This window comes from Syngnathus scovelli, chromosome 5 (assembly GCF_024217435.2).
Source record: "Syngnathus scovelli strain Florida chromosome 5, RoL_Ssco_1.2, whole genome shotgun sequence".
In the NCBI taxonomy this organism is placed as follows: Eukaryota; Metazoa; Chordata; class Actinopteri; order Syngnathiformes; family Syngnathidae; genus Syngnathus; species Syngnathus scovelli.
Genome location: NC_090851.1, coordinates 15527358 through 15552514, shown reverse-complemented (window position 1 = coordinate 15552514; position 25157 = coordinate 15527358). Strand labels below are relative to the sequence as shown.

The following is a 25157-nucleotide window of genomic DNA, read 5'->3' as shown; positions in this document are numbered from 1 at the left end:
TCATTGTATCCGAAGCATTTTCGATGGTCAAATCATTAAGTTTCTGCAAAATATGTACGGCTAAACAGCATCATCGCAACCATCTTTCCGCAGCGCGTCATAGTCATCACATCCGACATGTCTGACATGTTGTATTCGCGCCTGTGCTATGGTAGAAGATAAAGATCTTGATACAGCAGACTTCAAGCACGGGACAACACAGGTTGCAAATAAGCACAATAACACCAGCACAACAAGCACAGGAGTCACAAATTCAACAGTAGTTGCCACCAGTTGCCAGAAAATAGCCGTGAAAAGAAATCCCATTGATGCGGGACTTTTTCTTTTGACATGGCCCGCTGTAAGTTCTTCAGTGAATTAATGGCGTCGTTGATGTGTGTGTCGTTTTCTCCTGGTATGTATGTGCAACAGGAAGTCCCAATAATGTGGCACACGCCACCTTGTGCTGCAGTCATCAAGTCCAGAACCATCCTGTTTTGCAAGACTATTAGCCTAATAGCCTGAATCTCTCTGTTTTGTCCATCATTGACCTGCAGTGAGAGATTCACAAAAGATTGGAAACGATAGTTCAGTGTCTCGATGTAGAGTGATTGTTTTCCAACTCCGATCCAAGGAAAAAGCGCATGAACAACTTTGTCTCCGACGGACCATACTTTATGGTCATCTGGAACATTCGCACCCCAGACAGGGTCATGAGGGTCAAAGGTTGCAACAGCCCTGTGTCGACATCCAGAAAAGTTGTGTGCTGTCGTCAGCTGATGACATTGAATCTTGTAGGTGTGGTCGGTCACCCACACTCGTGCACATACTCGTGTCCAGTTGGCAGGCAGCATCGGACCACTCTTGTGACCACAAAGCCACGATCGGTTCTGAATGAAGAAGGTCCCGTCCGATGGTGTAGCCATGTTGGTCATCATCATCATCGGCGGTCACTCGGGACGAGTATGACTGTCTTTTTCTCAGGGTCGTCTACTTGTGGGTCCGCAGGTGGGCGTAGAGGCAGATCCGGGATCCACATATTTTTGTGCAGTGTGGGCAGGGGAAAGTGGTGGTGGGTTGTGGTCGTGCTGGAGCCTGTTTTTGTCTTTCCTTACGGAGTTGTCGTTTGGTTTTTGCGACACGGCGGAGTTCCTTTTCGTGATGTGCTGCACCTTCTTGCACCGCTGCCCTCCAGCAGTTCCTGTTCAAGGCGATGCGCTCCCAGTCCTGAGATGTTATTTGGAATTTCTTGAGATTGGTCTTAAGGTTATCCTTAAAACGTTTCTTTTGCCTGCCCGGGGCTCGCGGACCTCTCTCCAGCTGGGAGTATAACATCTGTTTGGGGAGGCGGGTGTCAGCCATGCGGATGAGATGTCCTGTCCATCGGAGTTGGTGCTGCATTATTAAAGTGGTGATGCTCGGTATCCTGGCTTCCTCCAGAACGCTGATGTTTGTGCGTCTGTACTCCCATTTGATCCTGAGTATTTTCCTCAAGGTTCTCTGGTGGTGTTGTTCAAGAGCTCTTAGGTGCCTGCTGTAGGTTGTCCATGATTCTGCCCCATAAAGTAAGGTGGGGAGAACCACAGCTTTATAAACCAGGAGCTTGGTGTCAGCCCGGAGGTCTCTGTCTTCAAAGACTCTTTTCCGGAGTCTGGCATACGCTCCACTGGCACAGCTCAGGCGATGGTTGACCTCAGAGTCAATGTCCGCTTTGGAGGAGAGAAGGTAGCCGAGGTAGGGGAAGTGGTGAACATATTCAAGTGCAGTGTTGTCCACATTTATGATGGGCGGAGTAGATGGCTGGTTGGGTGGGGGTTGATGTAGCACCTGGGTCTTCTTGATGTTCACGGTCAGACCCAGGGCTCTGTATGCCTTAGCGAAGGAGTTCAGGATGGCCTGGAGGTCTTCTGCAGAGTGTGCTGCAATGGCATTATCGTCTGCATACTGGAGCTCTACAACCGTGGTGGTTCTGATCTTGGTTTTGGCTTTGAACCTGTTAAGGTTGAAGAGCCTGCCATCAGTTCTGTACTAAATTGGGATTCCGTGTGGTAGTTCTTCGTTGATGAGGTGGAGTATGGCGGCAATGAAGACAGAGAACAGGGTGGGTGCAATGATGCATCCCTGTTTGACCCCTGGAGCTGTTGTTGAGCACTGTGGCTGTCATTCCGCAGTATTCTGACGTATTTATCCGGGCAACCATACCTCAGAAGGATGCTCCATAGGGCCTGGCGATCCACTGAGTCAAAGGCCTTTGTCAGGTCTATGAAAGCCATGAACAAAGGCTGTTTATGCTCACGGCATTTCTCCTGGAGTTGGCGTGCTGTAAAAATCATGTCTGCAGTGCCTCTAGCTGGGCGAAAACCGCACTGCGATTCTGGGAGAACTTCCTCAGACGGTGGCAGTAGGCGGTTGGCAAGAACACGAGCAAGTTCTTTGCCAACTGTCGAAAGGAGCGAGATGCCCCTATAGTTTCCACATTCCACTTTGTCCCCTTTCTTGAAAATGGTCACTATCAGAGCATCCCTGTGCTCCGAGGGGAGTACTTCTTTTTCCCAGACCTTCAGAAAGAGGGAATGGAGGTGGCACTGGAGCTCTAATCCACCTTCCTTTAGGACCTCAGCTGGGATCCCATCTGGCCCAGAGGCCTTGTTGTTCTTCAGGCTCCTGATGGCATCTTGGACCTCTGCTAAAGTGGGAGGTTCACCCATGTCTTCCCTGATGGGACCCTGAGGGATGTAACTGAGGAAATCTGACTGAGTTGTGCTGTCACGGTTGAGGAGTTCCTGAAAGTGCTCCCTCCAGACTATATACTATTATAGACTCATTGTCCTTCAACAGCTCCTGCCCGTCTTTAGAGCGCAGGGGGTTTTGGCTGCGATGGCTTGGGCCATAGACAGCCTTGGTAGCACTGAAAAAGCCTCTGGTGTCACCAGAGTCTGCCAAACTCTGGATTTCCAGTGCCCTTTCTGTTCACCAGGAGTTTTTAATCTGTTTAACCCGGCTCTGGACGTCAGCCTTGGCTCTGGAGTGAGCCTGTCTCTTTGCTGTGCAGGTGATGTCATTTTGCCAGACACAAAAGGTTTCCCTTTTCTTGGAGATGAGCTGTTCTATCTCTGTCATTCTCATCAAACCAGTCCTGATGCTTTCTGGCCTTGTACCCGAGAATGGCACTGCAGGTGTCGAAGATGGAAGACTTGAGCAGGCTCCAGTGTTCTTCAATGTCCTCAGGGTATTCCTGATTGAGGCTTTCTCCAAGGGAGGCCTGAAACAGCTGCAGGGCGGCAGTTTTATTCAGGGTCTCAAGGTTTAGTCTTTGCCGGCTCAGCTTCTTTTGCAGTCTCCTCTTCCTCTTGAGTCTGATGGACATCGTGGATCGTATCAGGCGGTGATCTGTCCAGGCCTCTGAATCCGTCATGGCTTTTGTGATGCTCACGTCGTGCTGATCCCTGGCTCTGACTATGACATAGTCAATAAGATGCCATTGTTTAGAGCGAGGGTGTCTCCATGAGCCCTTGAGTTTGTTCTTCTGGCGAAAGATGTTATTGGTGATGATAAGGTCGTATTGAGCACATTTGCTAAGAAGCAAAACCCCGTTGGAGTTGATGTTTCCAATGCCTTCCTTTCCAATGGTGCCCTTCCAGAGGTGGTGGTCACGGCCCACTCTGGCATTGAAATCTCCCAATATAATAATCTTGTCCTCCTTGGGGATTTTTGACAATACCTCATCCAGACAGGCATAGAAGGCCTCTTTTTTGTCCTCATCGGAAATGAGGGTAGGTGCATAAGCACTAAGAACTGTTGCCGTCTGGTTGTTGGCCAGCACCAGACGGAGTGTCATCAGGCGCTCACTGATTCCCACAGGGAGTTCAGAGAGCTGACTGATCAGTTGGTTCTTGATGGCAAAACCAACCCTATGGATCCTAGGCTCATCTGTGGCCTTTCCTTTCCAGAAGAAAGTGTATCCACCCTTTTCCTCCTTCAGATGACCTTCCTCTGCCCGTCGGGTTTCTGAAAGAGCAGCTATGTCAATCCGGCATCTTCTCAGTTCCCTGGCAATGATGGCGGTTCTCCTCTCCGGCCTATCACTGGTTACACTGTCCATTAGTGTGCGCACATTCCATGCTCTAAAATTCATGTTTCTGTGTTTTCGACCGCATATTGGTGATCCCCCTGAACGCGGTAATCCAGTCGGGAGGTTTGAGGCAGGCTATGTTTAGGGCATCTTTTCTAGCCCCTTCCCCCACAGGGGTGAGCAGAGTGGATCCTAAAAAGGGCTGCGCTGTCGTGGATGCAGCTACCGAAGAGCTCTTCTGTCTCGGTCCAAGAGCCCAACGATCATCTAACATCCACCGCCTGATGTGCCAACTTGTGACTAGGGCAGGGGTGGGCAAACCTTTTGACTTGCGGGCCGAATTGGGTCCTAAATTTTGACCGGGGGGCCGAACCAGGAGCAGATGGATGTAGTGTTTGTGTGAAGTAATATAAACGACCTGTAAAGGTCATTGCATAAAAGGTTTTGGCCTTTAGTAGGTAGTAAAGCATGGATATTCAAAAAACGTTTTTTGAAAACAAATGCATTTATTAACAGCATTAAAAAAAAAACATCCCTAAAAAACTGCTATCAGTGATTCTCATAAAATATGACACTGTTATTATGAATAACAGTCTCCATCACTTCAGTGCCTGCAGGTCAGATTAATGAAAGATGTATGTTTATCTTATGAGATCACATCAAACGGCAAACATTCTGACCAAATATATCATCTTGAAGAATCGGTGAAAGCATACATCCAAATAAAGTAATCAAAACGGCAACACGGTGAGGGGTATCTGAAAATCAGAGCAGAGTTTTAACTCACAAACACCTGGTAACAGAAGTGAGGAAACGGAAAACACTTCCTTAAAGTAAGCCTTAAGAACTTTAAAGGTTAAGATTAGTCACAAACAGGTGGTGCATCAATGTCCTTGAGCATCCTGCATTGTTTGAAAATGAGAATGGTCGCTAGTTTCAATCCCTGCTATTTGTACAGATCATATTCAAAATGCATTTTTTTACAACAAACTTGAAAGCCTCCCCTTCATTTTCAGTGTTCATTTGATGTTGATGTTCATGTGGCTGAACGTCACGTCGCGTACGTCGAGCCAAATTGGCCACTCTTTTTAAACACTCGGCACTCAGTGTCCACCTTGCTTTTCCGTGGGCGACTCATTTTAATGGAAGGATTCCAGGGGAAGGTTTGTGGGTGGCTTTAGCGTAAAACTGTATCCGAAAACTCGGCGCGCAAATTACAAGAATGCTGTCGTCACAGCCCACGCTCTAAATTCGGCACTGCTACAAATAGAGCGCGAGTGCGCCATTTCCGTACTACTGAGTACGTACACGCACTTGTGAGTGTGCACCGAGCTTTCTGACACGGCTTCCGGTAGTAAATGCGCAGGCGAGTGGTTCCCCATCTACTGGGTAAACGCAGTCATTGCAGGCAAAATGACCGAAAAAAAAAAGTTTGATAATACAATTTATTTAGGGTTGGCGGGCCGGATTAAACGGTCCCGCAGGCCGGATGTGGCCCGCGGGCCGTAGTTTGCCCATACCTGGACTAGGGGCTTCCAGACTTCACAATCCTGCCCCCGTTGCCACTTACCGGTCGCCACAGGACTTTAATCCGGGACGTAAGGTGGATTCCCTGAAAAAGACGCCTGTGCGTGACTTTGTTTAGAGTGGGGAGACTGGTGCACAGACAGTCACCACACTGTTCTTGACAGATCAGGGTCAGAGTCCAGTGGCAAGGAGACCAAGACAACTGGTGACCCTTTTCTGCTGCAGCCTTCATCCGCCTTCCCAGCCGATGTGACGCCACCCCTTAGGTCAGCCATCATCTTCCGCCTGGTCCACCGTTGAGATCTTCACTATTTACCCATAGCTGGAGCTGTTTACCCACAGCCGGGACAGTGGTTGATGGGCAGTAGGGCATGTCCACACACCCGTGGGCCTACATGCCACATCTCTGGGGCCCACTGCTGCTCCGAGATCCTGCACAACTTAGCCTGGGACTGCAAGGTGCCAGTTACCGTGTGTGGCCACGAGGAGACGTGTGCAAGTCTTGGCAATGGAGAGGCTGTGTACCGGCTGAGGAGACTTATGCACTTGGCTCCTCCCGGAAACAGAGGGCTAACCGGTGGCAGTAGCTGAAAGCAGAAAAGTGGCAAGCAGAGGCAGCATGCAGCATGCACAAACTACAGGCCAACTACTCCAACACTACTGCACTGACGCATCACACGCCCTGTGTCATAAACACACACACCATGTTGGTAGGAGAGCCCTTACCAGCTCAGTGGCCTAGTAGTAGAGTGTCTGCCCTGAGACTGGAAGGTTGTGGGTTCAAACCCCGGCCGGGTCATACCAAAGACTATAAAAATGGGACCCATTGCCTCCCTGCTTGGCACTGGTTGGAATTGGGGGGTTAGATCACCAAATGATTCCCGAGCGCGGCACCGCTGCTGCTCACTGCTCCCCTCTCCCCCAGGGGATGGATCAAAATCACATGGGGATGGGTTAAATGCAGAGGACAAATTTCACCACACCCAGATGTGTGTGTGACGATGATCATTGGGACTTTGGGACTTACGCCTTGAAATGGCTCTCCCATCCTGGCACACAGCGGTGATGTCCAAAGCTCCCATCCAGTTTCCTCCTGGAGAGCAGTCGTTAATGCATTCGTGGGTTTCATTTTCTTGGATGAAACACGTGGAGTCCATTCCAGGTAGCCTCTTTGTTTAGGCCACTTGTGGCATCTATCGTCCTTCAACAGTCACATTGGGAATAATCCAAAAGAGTTCGATCACAGGTTCTTTTCTGTGAGTGCAGGGCGGTAGGGGTAGCATCATTGACTGTGACAGCATGGTATTAAAATCCAACCCCTCCCACAGAGGCCATGCATTTCGCTTCAGCGACAGTCATTGTTCTGGCCTTCAGGTGAACTTGCGTGGAGGAAGGGGGGGGGGGGGGAGTTTGGAACACACAGCATCACTCCTGTGTGTGGGATCTCACAGTGAACGTCACACACCGGTATCAAGTGTTGGTTTTGTGTGGGTTTCTGGGATCCCATGACCAGTCCTCTAAGTTCTCATCACGTGACCATCTATTTCCTCGGTCGACATTGTCACTTGGTCTATTCAGACGAGCCCATAGACCTTAGTACGCTTCAACCACAATGCAGCATGCTATCTGCCAAGGACTGTTCTTCGTCTGTTCTTTGCAACTCTTGTAGTCAATTGTATTGCCCTGTTGTACGAGGGGGAAAGTCGCGAGGAGGTGGAATATGCGTCTACATCCGAGAAGAATGGTGCCGGGACTCTGTGGTGGTATGTAAGCACTGCTCGCCGCTTGTGGAGTTTGTGATCATTAAGTGCCGTCCTTTTTATCTGCCGAGGGAATTTACCGCGATTCTGCTAGTCGCGGTATACATCCCGCCTTCCAACATCGAAGAAGACAGGATCGCGGCGCTTGGTGAACTGTACCAGGCTGTCAGTGAACAGCAAACAGCGCACCCTGACGGTTTCACCATCTTCGCTGGAGACTTCAATCATGCCAACCTGAAGTCTGTTTTCCCGAGGCTTCACCAGCATGTTCCTTTTCCGACACGTGGAGACAGCTTCCTGGACCTAGTCTACTCGGCGCAAAAGGGAGCTTTCAAAGCCACCCCCCTCCCCCATCTGGGGCTTTCTGACCATCTCACCGTTTTGCTTTTGCCCGCATACAGACAATTGGTAAAGGCATCCAGGCCGGTTCGGAGACAGGTTCGAGTGTGGCCTGAGGGTGCCTCCGATGCACTTCGTGACTGCTTCGACACCACTGACTGGGACTTGTTTAAGCAGGCAGCCACCTACGATTGGACGGACATAGAGGAGTATATTGACTCTGTTACCTCTTACATCACGAAGTGCATCGATGATGTGACTTGCTCGAAATCCGTCGTCACTCGCGCGAACTGGAAGCCGTGGCTGACAGGGGCTGTCCTCAGACTGTTGAGGGCCAGGGACAAGGCTTTCAGAGCGGGGGATGAGGACAGCGAGGGCCGACCTGTCCCGAGGCATCAAAGAAGCAAAGAAGGCGTTCTCGTGCAAGGTCTCCACCCACTTCAAGGACAGCAAGGACGCACGTAGCCTTTGGCGGGGCATTCAGACCATCACGGACTACAAGCCCGCGCCGAGGAGCTGTGAGGGCGACGTCCGTCTGCTGAACGATCTGAACCGCTTCTTTGCTCGCTTCGACGCCCAGAACAGCACTTGCCCGCTGAAGACCACTCCCCCCCACACGAGCTGCCCCTGCGCCTCTCTGCCGACGGTGTGAGGAGGGCGCTTGCCGCTATTGACACCCGTAAGGCGGCGGGCCCTGACAACATCCCGGGTCGAGGGCTGAAGGACTGCGCTGGGGAGCTGTCGGGTGTCTTCACGGACATCTTCAACGTTTCCCTGCAGCAGGCCATCGTCCCCTCGTGTTTCAAGGCTGCCACCATCGTTCCTGTGCCGAAGAAACCTGCACCGTCCTGCTTCAATGACTACCGCCCTGTGGCACTGACGCCCATCATCATGAAGTGCTTTGAGCGGCTGGTCATGGAGCACATCAAGTCCGTTCTCCCCCCCCACCATTGACCCTTTCCAGTTTGCGTACCGTGCCAAGCGGTCCTCTGAGGATGCCATCTGCTCTGCCCTCCACTCGGCCCTCACCCACCTGGAGAGAAAGGACTCATATGTGAGGTTGCTGTTTGTGGACTTCAGCTCTGCCTTCAACACCATTGTGCCGCAGCGACTCATCTGCAAACTCGACGCGCTGGGCCTCAGTACCTCCCTCTGCAACTGGATACTGGACTTCCTCTGTCAGAGGCCTCAGGTGGTGCGTGTTGGCGACAAAATCTCCGCCAGCATCACGCTGAGCACGGGGGCCCCCCAGGGCTGCGTGCTCAGTCCATTGCTCTTCACCCTGCTGACGCATGACTGCACTGCGACCCACAGCGACAACCGCATAGTGACGTTTGCTGACGACACGACTCTGGTGGGTCTCATCACGAAGGGCGACGAGACTCGGTACAGGTCGGAAGTTGACCTTCTGACCACGTGGTGCAGGGACAACAACTCCTGCTGAACGTCAATAAGACCAAGGAAATCATTGTTGACTTCCGAAAGGGTCACACAACACACCTGCCGCTGATCATCGACGGTGCTGTGGTGGAGAGGGTGAACTGCACCAAGTTCCTGGGGGTGCACATCAGTGAGGACCTCTCCTGGTCCGCAAACACCTCGTCACTGGCAAAGAAAGCTCAGCGCCGCCTGTACTTCCTGCGGAAGCTCAGGCGTGCATGTGCTCCTCAGGCAGTCCTGTCTACATTCTACCATGGCACCATTGAGAGCATCCTCACCAGTTGCATCGCTGTCTGGGGTGGTAACTGCACTGAACAGAACTTGAAGGCCCTGCAGCGCATAGTGAATACGGCTGGTAAGATTATTGGTGCTTCGCTCCCCTCCCTGAAGGACATTTACACCTCCCATCTCGCCCGCAAGGCAACCTCGATTGCCAGAGATGTGAGTCACCCGGCTCACTCTTTGTTTGACCTTCTGCCCTCTGGGAAGAGGTACAGGAGCCTGCGCTCCCGCACCACCAGACTCGCCAACAGCTTCTTTCTCCAGGCTGTTAGGGCCCTGAACTCGCTACCCCCTTCTGCGTAGCGTGCGGCACTGTTGCGCTATTTTCGGGAATGTCTGCTGTACGCGCACTTGCTCCTTTTTTTTCTGCTCCTCTTATTTATTTATTTATTGTTGTGTTATTTATTCATTATTTATTCAGCACGCTTTTGTTATACTTGTTTACTTGTTTGTCTGTTGTGAGCCATGTCTTGTCACCGTGGGATAGGGGGGAACGAAATTTCGGTTTCTTTGTGTGTCTTTGGCATGTGGAGAAATTGACAATAAAGCTGACTTTGACTTTGACTTGAACTGGGCAAATAGGAGTGTTTGTGGGAAGAGTTTGAGCACTTCCTAATGATTCCTCGTAACCAAAGACCATTTATGACAGGGGCTATCCCATTTATTGCCTCATGTTTTAAAGGAGATTCTCTGATCTTGGTTGGATTTGTACTAGGGTAATGGACATTAAAAGTCCTACATCAGATGGGCACTATGTCCACAGTTTTTCAGGAAGCCCAGCCAATTCCCCCTCCTCCTTTTCATTCAAACAAGTGTTGATTAGCCAGGGAAGAGCATAAGCGCGTTCCCTTAACACCTACACAACTTCCTCATAGCTTATGTAGTCACTTTTCAATCATCTTCCGATTGCTTCAAGCAAAAGTTTGAAAAGCTTGAGAAAATTTTAACTTAATGGTATGACGCCAAATGTATTAGAGAATCCATATGTCGTAAAGTGTTGTATTATTACTATCTTTCACTATCTGTAGTACTCACTCCCTCCTTCTGAGGCTTGGCAATGCCCATGCCTCACACCTTGACAAACTGTTTGTGAGAATGTGTTCTTTACTACATATGATTCTATCATCATTTAATTTGACTTTGTCCAAAACACTTCTCAATTTCCCAGTTCACACATCTTCTGCATGTGTTACTGGTTCTCCAGTTTTTTCTCTAGTTAATTATCAATCCAAAAGCAAACTTTTTTTTCTTAGCATTCATCTTACTCAAAATCACTCTTTCTTCAAAGTTGCTCTACTAATTTTCCATAGTAGTCGCCAACAACTTCAACCATTCAACCTGTATTTTCCTTTCATTCAGGCAATCGTTCATCAATGCTCATTTGCATCTCACACACAGTCTCTAAAAAGGAGTCTTTCTATCACATTGGTCCCAAGCATTTTATCCAAGCACTCCACACAACATTCATATACCATTTTCAACTCAAGGTTCCTGATAGAACAATCCACCAATCCAAAAAAACTCAACACAAAAAAACTGCTGGCAAATTAATCAGATTTTTTTCTTTGTTTTTAAATTTAAAGAACTCAATCTCTCAGATTTAGCTCACATATAGATGTTTGTATAATCTTATAACACAACCAATCAATTATTCTTATTAAATGTTGCATTGCAATGTCTTAAATTCACAATTTTGCTTCTTCCAATTCCTGAAACCATGTTCTGTCGTTTTCTTTTTTTCAAATTTCTCATGAGGGCTCGACACTAACATGCACTAGTGTGGATCAGTTTCTGCCCGCAAACAGATTTCTCTCTTTTCCGCTCATTTTTATTTTTTCAAAATTGCTTCTGTTTTGCGGTGCAATTTGGATAGACCAAAGTCTAGCAATTTCTTTCTTTTTTGGTCTCTAACTCTTCCTCTGCCCCTTTGGGAACTTTGGAAGAAGACCGTTGTATCTTCATCTAGATCATTACCATTATCATCTAGATGAAATACATCAGAACTTTCGCGTTTTTTGATACTCGCAGCCACTTTTCACCTTTCTATCTTTTGTCTTTTGGATTTGTTTTCTCCTCTCTTGTGAAGCTTTCAACCACACTCTAGCACAACTCAATTCTCTCTCTTTTCTTTCCTTTCTCAATCCCTTTGGATTACTAGCCACACTCTCCTCCAAAAGTTCTACCAAAACGTTCCACATTTCAACTTTCAACTTTCCTTGTACTCTATACTTTTTCTTCCACTTCGGCATTTATCGCATACAATTAAGAAATCGACTTGCCATGTACTTCTCATCTCCTTCAAGAGCTAGAGATTTATCGTTTTTATTTCCCATTTTCCCAAATTTCTTTAAATTATTTTTTTTTTTTTTGTCTTTGAAGATCCTCAATGTAGGTTTAAATTGACCTTTCAACAAACTACTAGCCTGTGTTATTGCCGTGGATCAATGCTAGAACTGTTTTTAGTCAATTTACCCTACCAGTCACACTCTCAACCACACAAGTTTCTTATCCCTGCCTACGCAAAGTCCTCTTTTAAAAAAAAAAGAGCTGCTTCATCCGGAGAGGGGACTCTACAACACCCCTTCCTTCCCTGGGAACTAGAGATAACAGTCCTGTTACCCAGCCCTGCCAACGCGAAGTAGTACTCTTTAGAACAGTGGTTGTCAAATGAGTGTACACGGAGGTACTCTAGAGGGTACGTGAGATTTTACAAAAATATATAAAACCGTTTGAGAACCACTGCTCCAGAAGAGCCACTTCATCCGGAGGGGGACTCTACAACACCCCCTCCTTCCACAAGACTTAAGATCTTCTGTCCTGCCTATTTACTTGTACTTTTCCCCGTGCACTTTTACCTTTTACGCGTTTCACAACAACACAATCACACAACTTTAGGGCTTTAACTTACTTGTCCCCTGGTTCGTTGCACTGCCGGATCCCGTCAATCCACCTCTGTCAGACGAAGGCAGACCTAAGATGCTGGCCCAGCAAAGAATTTTCTTCCCAGGTCTTTCTTTTCAAGGTCCTCTTAATGGACCCTGGCTTGTCGACAATGCAGCACATCGTCCTCCGTCAGGCAGATGGCGGGCATGAGAGAATCCGGGTCACGGCACCAAAATGTTAGAGTGGTGCTCACTCTAACTTATTTTGCAAGAACCACACGGGAGACAGTATGCCCTTTAAACACTTGCAAGTGGAGAATTTGCTCGTTACTGTAGGTACAGCAGTGTTCGAACAAAGTCTGCCTTTGGTCTCTTGCAAGAGCATATTTGAGAACAGGTAGGGTGGGGGTGACATTGGACATGTTTGGTGGTTGCCTCAGCGACTGGTTAATCAGTGCGGAGGGTCCCAGCTCATTGTTTTACAAGGTCGTGGAAACAGAAACTACTTTTAGATGACTAACTAAGCAAGAATGTTTCCACACCATTTGAAAAGTTTCAACAACTGAACTTTTCAGAGTCAAGGAAAGGTAAAAGGTTTAAACAAAGTTAATAATTCTAGTCTACATTCCAACATAATCATACGATCAAGATAATCAAGATAATCTGTAAACCCTAACAATCTGCGTACTGCTTCTCTTTTAATAAAATGTCCACAGACTTTGATGTGTGTGGAGAAAACAGACACCTTCAGCTGCCCAACAACGTGCCCCCAGACCCCGGCTACTTTTCAGTGTTATTTTTTCATTTGCCGTTCTCATTCCTGGTTAAAGCATATGTGCATTGAGGGCGGCTATCAGGATCAACCGTGATGATCGGCCATGAAACTCATCTCTGAAAGCATCACTTTTTGCGAGTGGAGTTTGTCTGCCCAGACCAAATCAACGGCTCCTTTTGCCTGCAGAAAGTTCTGTGCTGGGTTTGAGTCGCATCTCCCTCAACACCAGTGAGACAGTTAATGACACAGCCTTCACCAACGGAACCGTCAGCCATATGGAAGCTCCAGACCCTCTTGACAGTCTGGATCTCACTGTGCGTCCTGCAGAGGATCTCCTGGACGGCTGTAAGGCAAGTACTTCTGTTTATTACCTACAATACATAGCAGCTAGTTTGAACCACCATGTCAGTTTCCTCAAAATAATAGCACAAGTAGGGCTGCTCAATTAATCGAATGTTAAATCATAATCGCAATTTTGGCTCCGGACACCCTGTGGAGGAAACTCATTTTAACCGCTGGTATCTGGGATCTTGTTCTTTCGGTCACGACCCATAGCTTGTGACCATAGGTGAGGGTAGGAGCGTTGATCGACCGGTAAATTGAGAGCTTCGCCTTTCGACTCAGCTTTCTCTTTACCACGGCAGACCGGTACGGAGTCCGCATCACTACAGATGCTGCACCGATCCGCCTGTCGATCTCGCGCTCTATTCTGCCCTCGCTCATGAACAAGACCCCAAGATACTCGAACTCCTCCACTTGGGGCAGGATCTCATCCCCAGAGAGGGCATTCCACCCTTTTCCGACTGCGGACCATGGTCTCAGATTTGGAGGTGCTGACTTTCATCCCGACTGCTTCGCACTTGGATGTGAACTGCTCCAGTGAGAGCTGGAGATCACGGCTTGAAGAAACCAGCAGCATCACATTGTCTGCAAAAAGCAGAGATGCAATGTTGAGGTCACCAAATCGGACACCTTCAACGCCTTGGCAGCACGTAAAAATTCTGTTCTTAAAAGTTAGGAACAGAATTGGTGACAAAGGGCAGCCTTCACTGGAAAGGAGTCCGAAACAAAGCTCTGCCGGAGGTGGGAATTGAAACTCTTCTTGACAGGGGATTCTGCCAGACGTTCCCAGCAGCCTCTCACAGTTCGTTTGGGTCTGCCATGTTGGACCGACCTCTTCCCCCACCATCGGAGCCAACCCACCACCAGGTGGGAATCTGTTGACAGCCCCGCCCCTCTCTTCACCCGAGTGTCCAAAACAGGCAGCCTCAAATCTGACGACACTACTACAAAGTCGATCATCGAACTGCGGCCTAGGGTGTCCTGGTGCCAAGTGCACACACACATGGACACCCTTATGCTTGAACATGTTGTTCATTATGGACAATCCACGTCGAGCACAATGAAAACGGAGAAATTTGAACAGAGTAAAAAATACATAGCCCCACAAAACTATCATAACAGTATCTCTGCAGCACCTGTAGGGATATATTACACGCTACACTCCTAGGTACTCCAGATACACAAGCAAATTATTTTAAAAGCAAAAAGTCGATTTTCCATGATACCTGTCTTTTAATAGGGCTAATGTGTGATTAGGGAGCAGGTTTGTTGAATTATGATTTCTTGTGCTCATATTCTCTCAAACTCTCTTGTTTCATGGTTTCCTGGTGACCGTTTTGCAGCTCTATCTGTGCGGCCTCCCCGTGAAGAAGCTGGACATGTTGCGTCGGCTGGTAAGCGCCGCGGGAGGTCTTCGCTTCAACCAGCCAAGCGAGGAGCTCACACATGTGGTCTCAGGAGAACCAGATCAGGACCTCAAGACTTTTCTGTCTAAAGCGACTCACAGGTTGGTTTCAAGTCCAAGAGCATCGTGGAGAACACGGCCATGCTGATTCTGTTGTCTATTTTTATGCCAGACCTCACGTAGTGACAGTCCAGTGGCTGCTAGACAGCTTCTCCGAAGGCCGTGTCCTCCCGGAAGAAAGCTTCCTCCACCCAGACTGTCTGCCTCCCTCACCGGCAGAGGTGTTGATTCCATTGGCGTGTCGCCCAGCCGCCTCGAGGCTTTCAGTGGGACCCCCCGCCGCCAGTCCCAGCACCCCAAGAATTAATCAAGTGGAGGAGGACCTCCTCTCACAGTACATGGATGACGACCCGACAGTCAGTGAGTGTGATATCATTTACACTGTCGTAACATAGCACTTTATTTTGGTTTGCATATATGCTGTTGTCTAGGGGTACCCCTCCGACACACACACACACACACAAAAGTAATGTAGCAAAAAAAAGTGATAACCCTCCAGTTACTGTCTCTGCTGCCACCTAAAAATGTTTAACATAACGCTTGAGTTCGGCCCAACCATGTGTTGTCTTTCAAGTTGATGAGCTTCCACCAGCCCAAAGTGACGGCGGAATGTCCGCCAACCCGGCCACCAAGAATTCCAGGACCCTCAGCCGCAGCGCCAGGCCAGAGTCAGATTCCTCTCTGCATGAGGCCAGCAAGGCAGGTCTATTTGCTGGAAAACGCTTCCTGCTGCAGGGCTTGGGCGCCGAAGCCGAGGCCCAGCTCTCTCTGCTGGTGACGGAGAACGGAGGCCGGGTGTTGGTGAGCCGCACGCACACCATCGCCGACTACGCCGTGGTGCCTCTTTTGGGCTGTTCTGTGGAGGCTACGGTGGACGAAGTGGTCACTGATACGTGGTTGGTGAGTTCACAACTTTTTTTTTTTTTTGTTCCCCTGCATATTCCGCATTCACAGATTTTTGGGGGGGAACATTTTGAGTTAACAGGCCATGTGTGTGGAGAGGGAGTGTCTCTTGGAGCTCTCGTTGAATCCTCTGTTCACTCCGGTTGTCGTGATGAATGGACGTTTCCCACTCAAGGATTGCGTCCTTTCCGTCAGCCAGTTCATGGGAGCTGAGCGTGAGTCGGTGGTGGAGTTGGCCAAGCACCTGGGAGCAACGTATGTCAATCTCAGCATTTTTTTCAAATGTATCACTTGTAGAGCCAAGGTGGCATGTCTGATAGAATTATAACACGTTTTTTGTCTAGCTGAAAATAGGCTGTTTTGCAGCAGGTGGTCCTCTCTATACTGTAAATATATCTCTGCTTGTTTTGGTTTTGTATATGACTAGGTTTTAGTGTTGTTGTGCACCAGCTGACCATCACTTGAAAGTCTGTCTGGATTTTCTTCTATCCTTACTTCCAAGTGGTGGTGTGGGTATGGTTACGATATAAATAAGCCCAATTTTTACACAACACTGGGGTATCTGTGGGGTTGTAAAAGGTATTAAAAGGTAGTAAAGTAAAAACAAGGATGATAATTTTCCGCGGATCCGCGGATTTCAAGATTCAACAGTTTTTATTCATCATGTTTGAGCGTGCCAAACAAGGAATTTGACTTCGGTACATCACAGCCTCTGTTCAACATTTAGGTGACTAACAACACTCAGGATATGTGAAAAATGACAAATATTCTCAAACATCCCCTGATCTTAAACTCCCAGGAGGGCAAGGAAAAACTCAAAACTCCCGCTAGGGTTAGGGTTTGTCTACATTTCTGTGTTTTTTTTCAGTCGAACGTATCATTTTCGTGAATCGTGTAAATCCGTTGAGAAAATGTTGATTATATATGGGGGGGGTGGGTGTTGGGAAGCGGCCGGCCAGCTGGCCGGGCAACGTTAGCCTCGGCGACTCGCGAGCATTCGACTGCCCGCCCGCCCGCCCGCCGCGCCGGCATCTTACGGAAATCGACTTGCCTCTGTAAACCTAACTAACTGGCAGCAGTGATGCGACAATATCCGCCTTATTTTCGGCAGCATTTTGGCACTACTTTCATCACATCATTTTCACTTGTTAACTTAATTTACTCAGGGAACTAAGTGATTTTAAACCGCCACAATGTGGATTTGCGATTGGGTTTTCATCACTTGTAGACGAGTTATTTAGTTACCATATTTTCCGCACTATTAGGCGCACTTAAAAACTTAAAATTTACTCAAAAAAAACACAGTGCGCCTTATAATGCCTTATATATGGATGAATTGATGAATTTGTTGATCCATACTGGTTGTACACAGCGCTCTGCCAAAAATGTTTCAGTATGTTTTAGTACGACTAGTAAATTACAAGATCGCATCGCTTCCTAGCATTACGGCAACCGTGGTCAGGGAGCGTCACTGAATAGCTGTTGTACCCGCAAGGCTATTTTATTTCAAAATAGGCCGTTAATGTTTTCGAGTACGTTTACGGATCAATATCCAACGGAATCATAACTAAGTAGCATCAATGTGTTAAATCACTCTTTACTCGGTTACGATCACTTTTATGGGAGAGAGTTTGAGAAACGTGATTGTTTACAGAGGGCTGCCACGACACTTTGCTGAGGCTCATGGGAGTCTGCGAGCTGAGGCTCATGGGAGTTTGCAGGTGGCAAATGCTATAATGATAGCTGCTGCTTTACACATGAGGCTATTTCATTTCAAAATAAGCTGCTCCGTTAATGTTTTGAGTAAGTACATGAATCAATATGGAAGGGAAACATAGGTAAGCAGTACCAATGTGTTAGATCGAACTTTAGTCAGTTACGATCACTTTATAGGAGATAGTTTGAGAAACGCGATTTGCTGAGGCTCATGGGAGTCTGCGAGCTGAGGCTCATGGGCGTTTGCGGGTGGCTAATGCTATAATGATAGCTGCTATACGCACGAGGCTATTTCATTTCAAAATAGGCTGCTCCGTTAATGTTTCGAGTAAATTTACGGATCGATATGGAAGGGAAACATAGGTAAGCAGTACCAATGTGTTAGATCAAACTTTAGTCAGTTCCGATCATTTTATAGGAGATAGTTTGAGAAACGCGATTGTTTACAAGGGGCTGCCACGACACTTTGCTGAGGCTTATTGGAGTCTGCGAGCTGAGGTTCATGGGAGTTTGCGGATAGATAATGCTATAATGATAGCTGCTATATGCACGAGGCTATTTCATTTCAAAATAGGCTGCTCCGTTAATGTTTCGAGTAAATTTACAGATCGATATGGAAGAGAAACATAAGTAAGCAGTACCAATGTGTTAGATCGAACTTTAGTCAGTTCCGATCATTTTATAGGAGGTAGTTTGAGAAACATGATTGTTGACAGAGGGCTCATTGGTTATTGGCTAGTGGATGCATACCGCAACCCTAGTCAACCTCAGTTTGTTGCAGTACAGCTTCTATTCTATGCGCCTTTTAATCCGGTGCGCCCTACACATGAAATAATTTCTAAAATAAAAAATTCAATGAGGGTGCGCCTTATAATCCAGTGCGCATTTTGGTGCGAAAAATACGGTAGGTGTGTGTGTGTATATATATGTATATATATATATATGTATATATATGTATGTATATATATATGTATGTGTATGTATATATATGTATGTGTATATATATATGTATGTATGTATATATATATATGTATGTATGTATATATATGTATGTATATATATATATATATATATATATATATATATATATATATATGTATATATGTATATGTATGTATATATATATGTATATATATATATATATGAGCGTCAGTTTTCTAACACAATCCGTTCCAGAAGGCTGTTTGAGAAGTGAATCGTTCGAATTCCGAATTATATTTTCCCATTACAAATAATGGGAAAAGAATTAAGCCGTTCCTAGCCAAAAAAGAACAAACAACGCCTTTTTTAAGCATTTTTTCATTTGCGCATTTTTGATCGCAACTGCAGCGCACTGCCGAACGCGCAAATGTTGCGCGCCGCCGACCGCGCAACTGCACCGCGCTGATCGCATTATTGTGACAGAGCGGTCGCTAAAATTTAGAAAATATTTTTAAAGTCCTAATGTACTTTACAAAATTTAAGTGGACCTCAGTGCGCAGGGAGCTTAATTTGGTCCGATCGCGCAACCGCAGCGCGCCGGGCGCTCAGTGTCGCATTGCTTTATGAGCGTCTTGGTGTTTTAGGATGGCTTTACTGTTCCCACTTGCTTCCTTTCGAGGCATGATTAGAGTTGATGCAATCCTCAGAGTAACGAGAATGTAATAACGAATGGAGTCAGTTGGCATGCGGGTCCTCTCGGCTCATCTCGCGAGGTTCGACAACCGAATTTCGTCCGACATCCAAAGCAAAAAAATCTCAAATTTTTTGTTCGAATACCGATTTGTAAGCCGAGGCTCCACTGTATATACATATATATACATATATGTATATATATCGCCCCCCCGACCCTGGCTACTTTTCAGTGTTTTTTCACATTTGCCATTCTCATCCCTGTTAAAAAGTCGTAAATGCCTTCTGACGAGGTATCAAATTTTTAAACTGTACTACATTCTCCCATTTGTATCAAGTGCTGGCCTATCCCCTAAAAATCTCCATCCATCCATCCATCCATCCATCCATCCATCCATCCATCCATCCATCCATCCATCCATCCATTTTCTGAACCGCTTAGTCCCCACGGGGTCGCGGGTTTGCTGGAGCCTATCCCAGCCGTCATCGAGCAGTAGGCGGGGGACACCCTGAACCGGTTGCCAGCCAATCGCAGGGCAGGCACACAGAGACAAACAACCATTTGCACTTGCACCTAAGGGCAATTTGGAGTGCTCAATCGGCCTACCAAGCATGTTTTGGGGATATGGGAGGAAACCGGAGTGCCCGGAGAAAACCCACGCGGACCCGGGTAGAACATGCAAACTCCACACAGGGAGGGCCAGAGGTGGAATTGAACCTGCACCCTCCAAACTCTGGGGCGGACGTGCTGCCCAGTGTCCCACCGAGCCGTCAAAATCTAACAATCTCGTAATATCATTTATTATATAAATGATATGTGCGAGTAGGACCTGTGTCCTACAGTATGTTGCTGTTTGCAGTGTGAATGCAATGCCAACAACTATAAAAAAATAAAAAGAAGGTCCCTGACGTCTATCAGTGTGTGTTCACGGTTAAAACGTCAACAAAATAATTCACACCTAGTAATGGAGGCAAAACAAAAGTCATGGGGGACATTTTTGGAGGACACTATATTGAAAGACTAGCTTAGGCCAGTTATTTGTAACAACCAAGAGGCTTAGAGCCCTGTCTTTAAAAAACAAAAAACATTGTCAGCTGAATGACGCTGAATGCCATCAGGTTGCACATGAAGTCAAACCCTAGCCAACAGTTAAGGATATGCCGACAGGGTGGGCAGTTTAACATTTCAATGTTTTGCAGTAGCTACATTACCGTAAACCTCCACAGCTCCCCACCAAGCCAATGCCAGCGGAGAGCACTTCCGCAGTATGTTAAATGACTCAGAAATAGCAAAAAGCTTTGCCTGCGGCAAGGACAGACCGGATACGAAATCAAGTTTGGTTATGCGTCATACTTCAAGACCAAGCGAGTTACGAGTGACAACAAAGCCAGACTGTTGGTACTCATGTTCCATGAAAGTCTCTATGTGTTCAAAGAAAAAACAGATGCACATACACATTTGGTTTTTAGAAAACAACTGTGACTTCAAGATATTTTAGTTCCAAATTTCTGGGACATGCAAAGACAGATGATCTGTCACCGCACATAATTTTCACGTGTAGAAGAGTTATTCTTCTTGTCGTGTTTACAAGGCAGTTAGTTAGGAAAGTGAACCAAGAATGAATAATAAATATACCGTATTTTTCAGATTAAAAGTCGCTCCGGAATATAGGTCGCATTAGCCATAAAATGCACAATAACGTGAAAAAAAACATATATAAGTCACTCCAGAGTATAAGTCGCATTTTGGTAGAAATTTATTCGACAAAATCCAACACCAAGAACAAACCTGAACGAGCAACAACAGGCTAAACCAGGGATAGGCAAACTACGGCCCGCGGGCCACATCCGGCCCACGGGACCGTTTAATCCGGCCCGCCAACCCTAAATAAATTGTATTATTAAACATTTTTTTTGGGTCATTTTGCCTGCAGTGACTGCGTTTTCCCAGTAGATGGGGAACCACTCGCCTGCGCATTTACTACCGGAAGCCGTGTCAGAAAGCTCGGTGCACACTCACAAGTGCGTGTACGTACTCAGTAGTACGGAAATGGCGCACTCGCGCTCTATTTGTATCAGTGCCGAATTTAGAGCGTGGGCTGTGACGACAGCATTCTTGTAATTTGCGCGCCGAGCTTTCGGATACAGTTTTACGCTAAAGCCACCCACAAACCTTCCCCTGGAATCCTTCCATTAAAATGAGTCGGGCAAGGAAAAGCAAGGTGGACAGTGAGTGCCGAGTGTTTAAAAAGAGTGGCCAATTTGGCTCGACGTACGCGACGTGACGTTCAGCCACATGAACATCAACATCAACCCGTCACAGATCTAGGTAAACGGACCAACACCTCGGATCTCTCCTAAGAATTGCCACAACAAATTTTACTCCAGACTATGACACACTAGCAAAAAAAGGGAGACCAACAACACTGTTCCCACTGAAAATGAAGGGGAGGCTTTCAAGTTTGTTGTAAAAAAATGCATTTTGAATATGATCTGTACAAATAGCAGGGATTGAAACTAGCGACCATTCTCATTTTCAAACAATGCAGGATGCTCAAGGACATTGATGCACCACCTGTTTGTGACTAATCTTAACCTGTAAAGTTCTTAAGGCTTACTTTAAGGAAGTGTTTCCCGTTTCCTCACCTCTGTTACCAGGTGTTTGTGAGTTAAAACTCTGCTCTGATTTTCAGATACCCCTCACCGTGTTGCCGTTTTGATTACTTTATTTGGATGTATGCTTTCACCGATTCTTCAAGATGATATATTTGGTCAGAATGTTTGCCGTTTGATGTGATCTCATAAGATAAACATCTTTCATTAATCTGACCTGCAGGCACTGAAGTGATGGAGACTGTTATTCATAATAACAGTGTCGTATTTTATGAGAATCACTGATAGCAGTTTTTTAGGGATGTTTTTTTTTTTAATGCTGTTAATAAATGCATTTGTTTTCAAAAAACTTTTATCATGCTTTACTACCTACTAAAGGCCAAAACCTTTTATGCAATGACCTTTACAGGTCGTTTATATTCACACAAACACTACATCCATCTGCTCCTGGTTCGGCCCCCCAGTCAAAATTTAGAACCCAATTCGGCCCGCAAGTCAAAAAGTTTGCCCACCCCTGGGCTAAACGATAGGTATGCTAATGTGACATAAACACAAACGAAGAGCTGAGAACGGGCTTGATGTAACACACGTTTATAAAACCATCTGTGTCACTCCAAATCATTAAATCCATCAATCGTCCTTTATGTCAACAATGCCGGCCGGGTGCACGCTGCTGACGGCGCTTGCACTTCAAAATATTCCACAGGCCCATATAACGATATATAAATTATATATCAAATAACTATTGTATAAGCAATAATAGTATCAAACCATCTGTGTCACTCCAAATCATTAAATCCATCGATCAAATTCCTCGTCCTTTGTCAACAACGCCACACGTGTGCCCTGACGTCAGCCTTGTCGTTATTCCACAGATCTAGTATATAACTATATTGTAACGTTTACAAAGTACAAGGAAAGACGTGGGTTTGGTAAACGGCTCTTTGTTTAACAAAACAAGAGTTCAGCAAGCCAACAACTACTGAACTGTAACAATAAAAACATATACAAGTTGCTACACGAAATAAAATATATCAAATAACTATAACATAAATAACCGCCACACGGCCCCAAGCACCGGCGTCGACTTCCAGGCGTGTGGCAGCGTGGACTTCCATCCCCGGAGGTAGCACTTCCAGCCTCAGAGGTGGAAGAGAGCTCCATAGAATAGGACCGGGCGTGCACAAAAGCCATGTCCGAGCCCCATCCACCGTCCCCGGACAGCCACCCGGCCGAGCGCCGGCCCCCGACTTCCATCCACTGAGGTGAAAGAGAGCTCTGTAGAGTAGGACCGGGCGTGCGTAAAAGCCATGTCTGAGCCCCATCCATCGTCCCCGGACAGCCACCCGGCCGAGCGCCAGCGCCTGACTTCCATCCACGGAGGTGAAAGAGAGCTCGTAGAGTAGCCATAATAGATTTTCAAACCTTCTGTGTCACTCCAAATCATTAAATCCTTCAAACTCTTCGTCCTCCGTGTCACTTACAAACAAAGCCGCTAATAATGCCGATAGTATGTGGGGCCCTTCGTCTTCTTCACCATCCCGTGATCGAATCTTTGTCCTTTATGAAAACAACCGCCGCGCCGCTGACGTCACTTGAAATGCTAATTACAGTAATCCCTTGCTACATTGCGGTTCGTTTATCGCGGTTTCACTTTTTTTTTAAATTTTAAAATTTGTGAAGAAATTCACATATAAGTCGCTCCTCAGTATAAGTCGCCCCCCACCCAAACTATGAAAAAAAAAACGCGATTTATAGTCCGAAAAATACTGTAATAGAATACAATACATGCAAAAAACGTTTTTTCTAACTCATCTCAATGCCAAACGCCTGCCCAATGTTGTACCCAAAGGAAATGTAATCCCATATTTGTAGGTTAAGGTTGTCCATGCTTGTGTGCGTGTGTGCATGCGTGTGTGCGTGTGTGTGCGTGCGTGCGTGTGTGCGTTTGTGCGTGTGTGTGCGTGCGTGCGTGCGTGCGTGCGTGCGTGCGTGCGTGCGTGCGTGCGTGCGTGCGTGCGTGCGTGCGTGCGTGCGTGCGTGTGTGTGTGTGTGAGAGAGAGAGAGAGAGAGAGAGAGAGAGAGAGCGAACCATCAGTAAATAATACATATTTTTGTGGATTGTTGATTGACCGATTTAGGCTACCGTTAATTATCTGTAATAGTAGCTATAATATTGGCAAATTTATTTAATTGAAAAATATCTCTAACTGATGTTGTACTTAAGGAAAATGTAATGCCATAGTTGTAGGCTAAGGTTAATCCTCAATAAAAATACCGTATTTTCCGGAGTATAAATCGCACCGGAGTATTAATCGCATCAGCCATAAAATCCACAATAAAGGGGAAAAAAACATATGTAAGTCACATCCGAGTATAAGTCGCACTTTTGGGGGAAATTTATTTGACAAAATCCAACATCAAGAACAGACATTAATAGGCAACAGGCTGAATGGTACGATATGCTAACGTTACATATACACATAAAAGAGGAACTGAGAATGTGCCATATACATAAGTTTATCGAACCATCTGTGTCACTCCAAATCTTTAAATCCATCGAAATCTTTGTCAATTGCAGTTCCAATTATTCCACAGGCCTAGACCACCCTTATGCGGTTTAGTATGAAAATAACATGTGAAGTGATATACTAGTAAGTAATATGTTAATGATCAAGTAATGTTGTGTTAATAATTTCACATAAGTCGCTCCTGAGTATAAGTCACACCCCCAGCCAAACTATGAAAAAAACCCTGCAATTTATAGTCCGGAAAATATGATAATTGTGAATGGGAGTGGTGTAGCACTGCAAAAATGGTGTGTGGTCTTTCTACACGTAACAATGAAAAAACATTGTCCTTTCATTGCACTTAGTCACTTAGAAAGCCGTGTGAGAAAATGACAATAATCGGTAACTTTATTAATGACCCCCTAACGCTGATGCTTGAAAGGTTGTCATAGTTGCGGCTCATGTTAGTATTAAAAAATATTGTGACGCCTATTATAAAGTATTAAATTCCACTTGGGAATTTTTGGTATATGCCCTGATTTTCACTCCATGAAGCTGACTTTTTTTTGTCTACAATCAATTAAATCAAATTTCCATATTATTTCTGCTTTTAAAGTTTGTGTGACTCTTAACTCTTGCAGTGTCCAGGACTACTTTGTGCGCTTGGCCAACCCCAAGAAAGCAATGCTGGCCAGCACTCACCTGGTGCTGCAAAGCCCCGATGGCACTAAGTACCAGGCAGCCAAAAAGTGGGGGCTCCCTGCAGTCACTATGCACTGGATCATGGCGTCTGCCAGGACCGGCCAGAGGGCAGCCGAGGAGTGCTTTCTGATTGACCTGCCCCCTTTTCCAGGTTTGTAAAATTTAATTCACATATGGTGCATCTGCAAAGCGTTCCTACACTCGAGAGGGGGTACAAAGAGGAACGTGTGCATTTTTCC

At 46.4% G+C, this 25157-nt stretch overlaps 1 protein-coding gene across 9 annotated transcripts in view; it reads left to right on the top strand.

Annotated features, from left to right (window-relative positions):
• The window catches only part of topbp1 (DNA topoisomerase II binding protein 1), a 73763-nt gene that overhangs the window by 14288 nt on the left and 34318 nt on the right, over positions 1-25157 (top strand). For all 9 annotated transcript variants that reach the window (XM_049721504.2, XM_049721509.1, XM_049721508.1 and 6 more), the window contains exons 8-13: positions 13243-13406; positions 14742-14905; positions 14976-15223; positions 15438-15763; positions 15849-16021; positions 24858-25069. In XM_049721504.2, the coding sequence (XP_049577461.1) occupies positions 13243-13406; positions 14742-14905; positions 14976-15223; positions 15438-15763; positions 15849-16021; positions 24858-25069 (1287 nt within the window). The remainder of the gene's footprint in view (positions 1-13242; positions 13407-14741; positions 14906-14975; positions 15224-15437; positions 15764-15848; positions 16022-24857; positions 25070-25157) is intronic.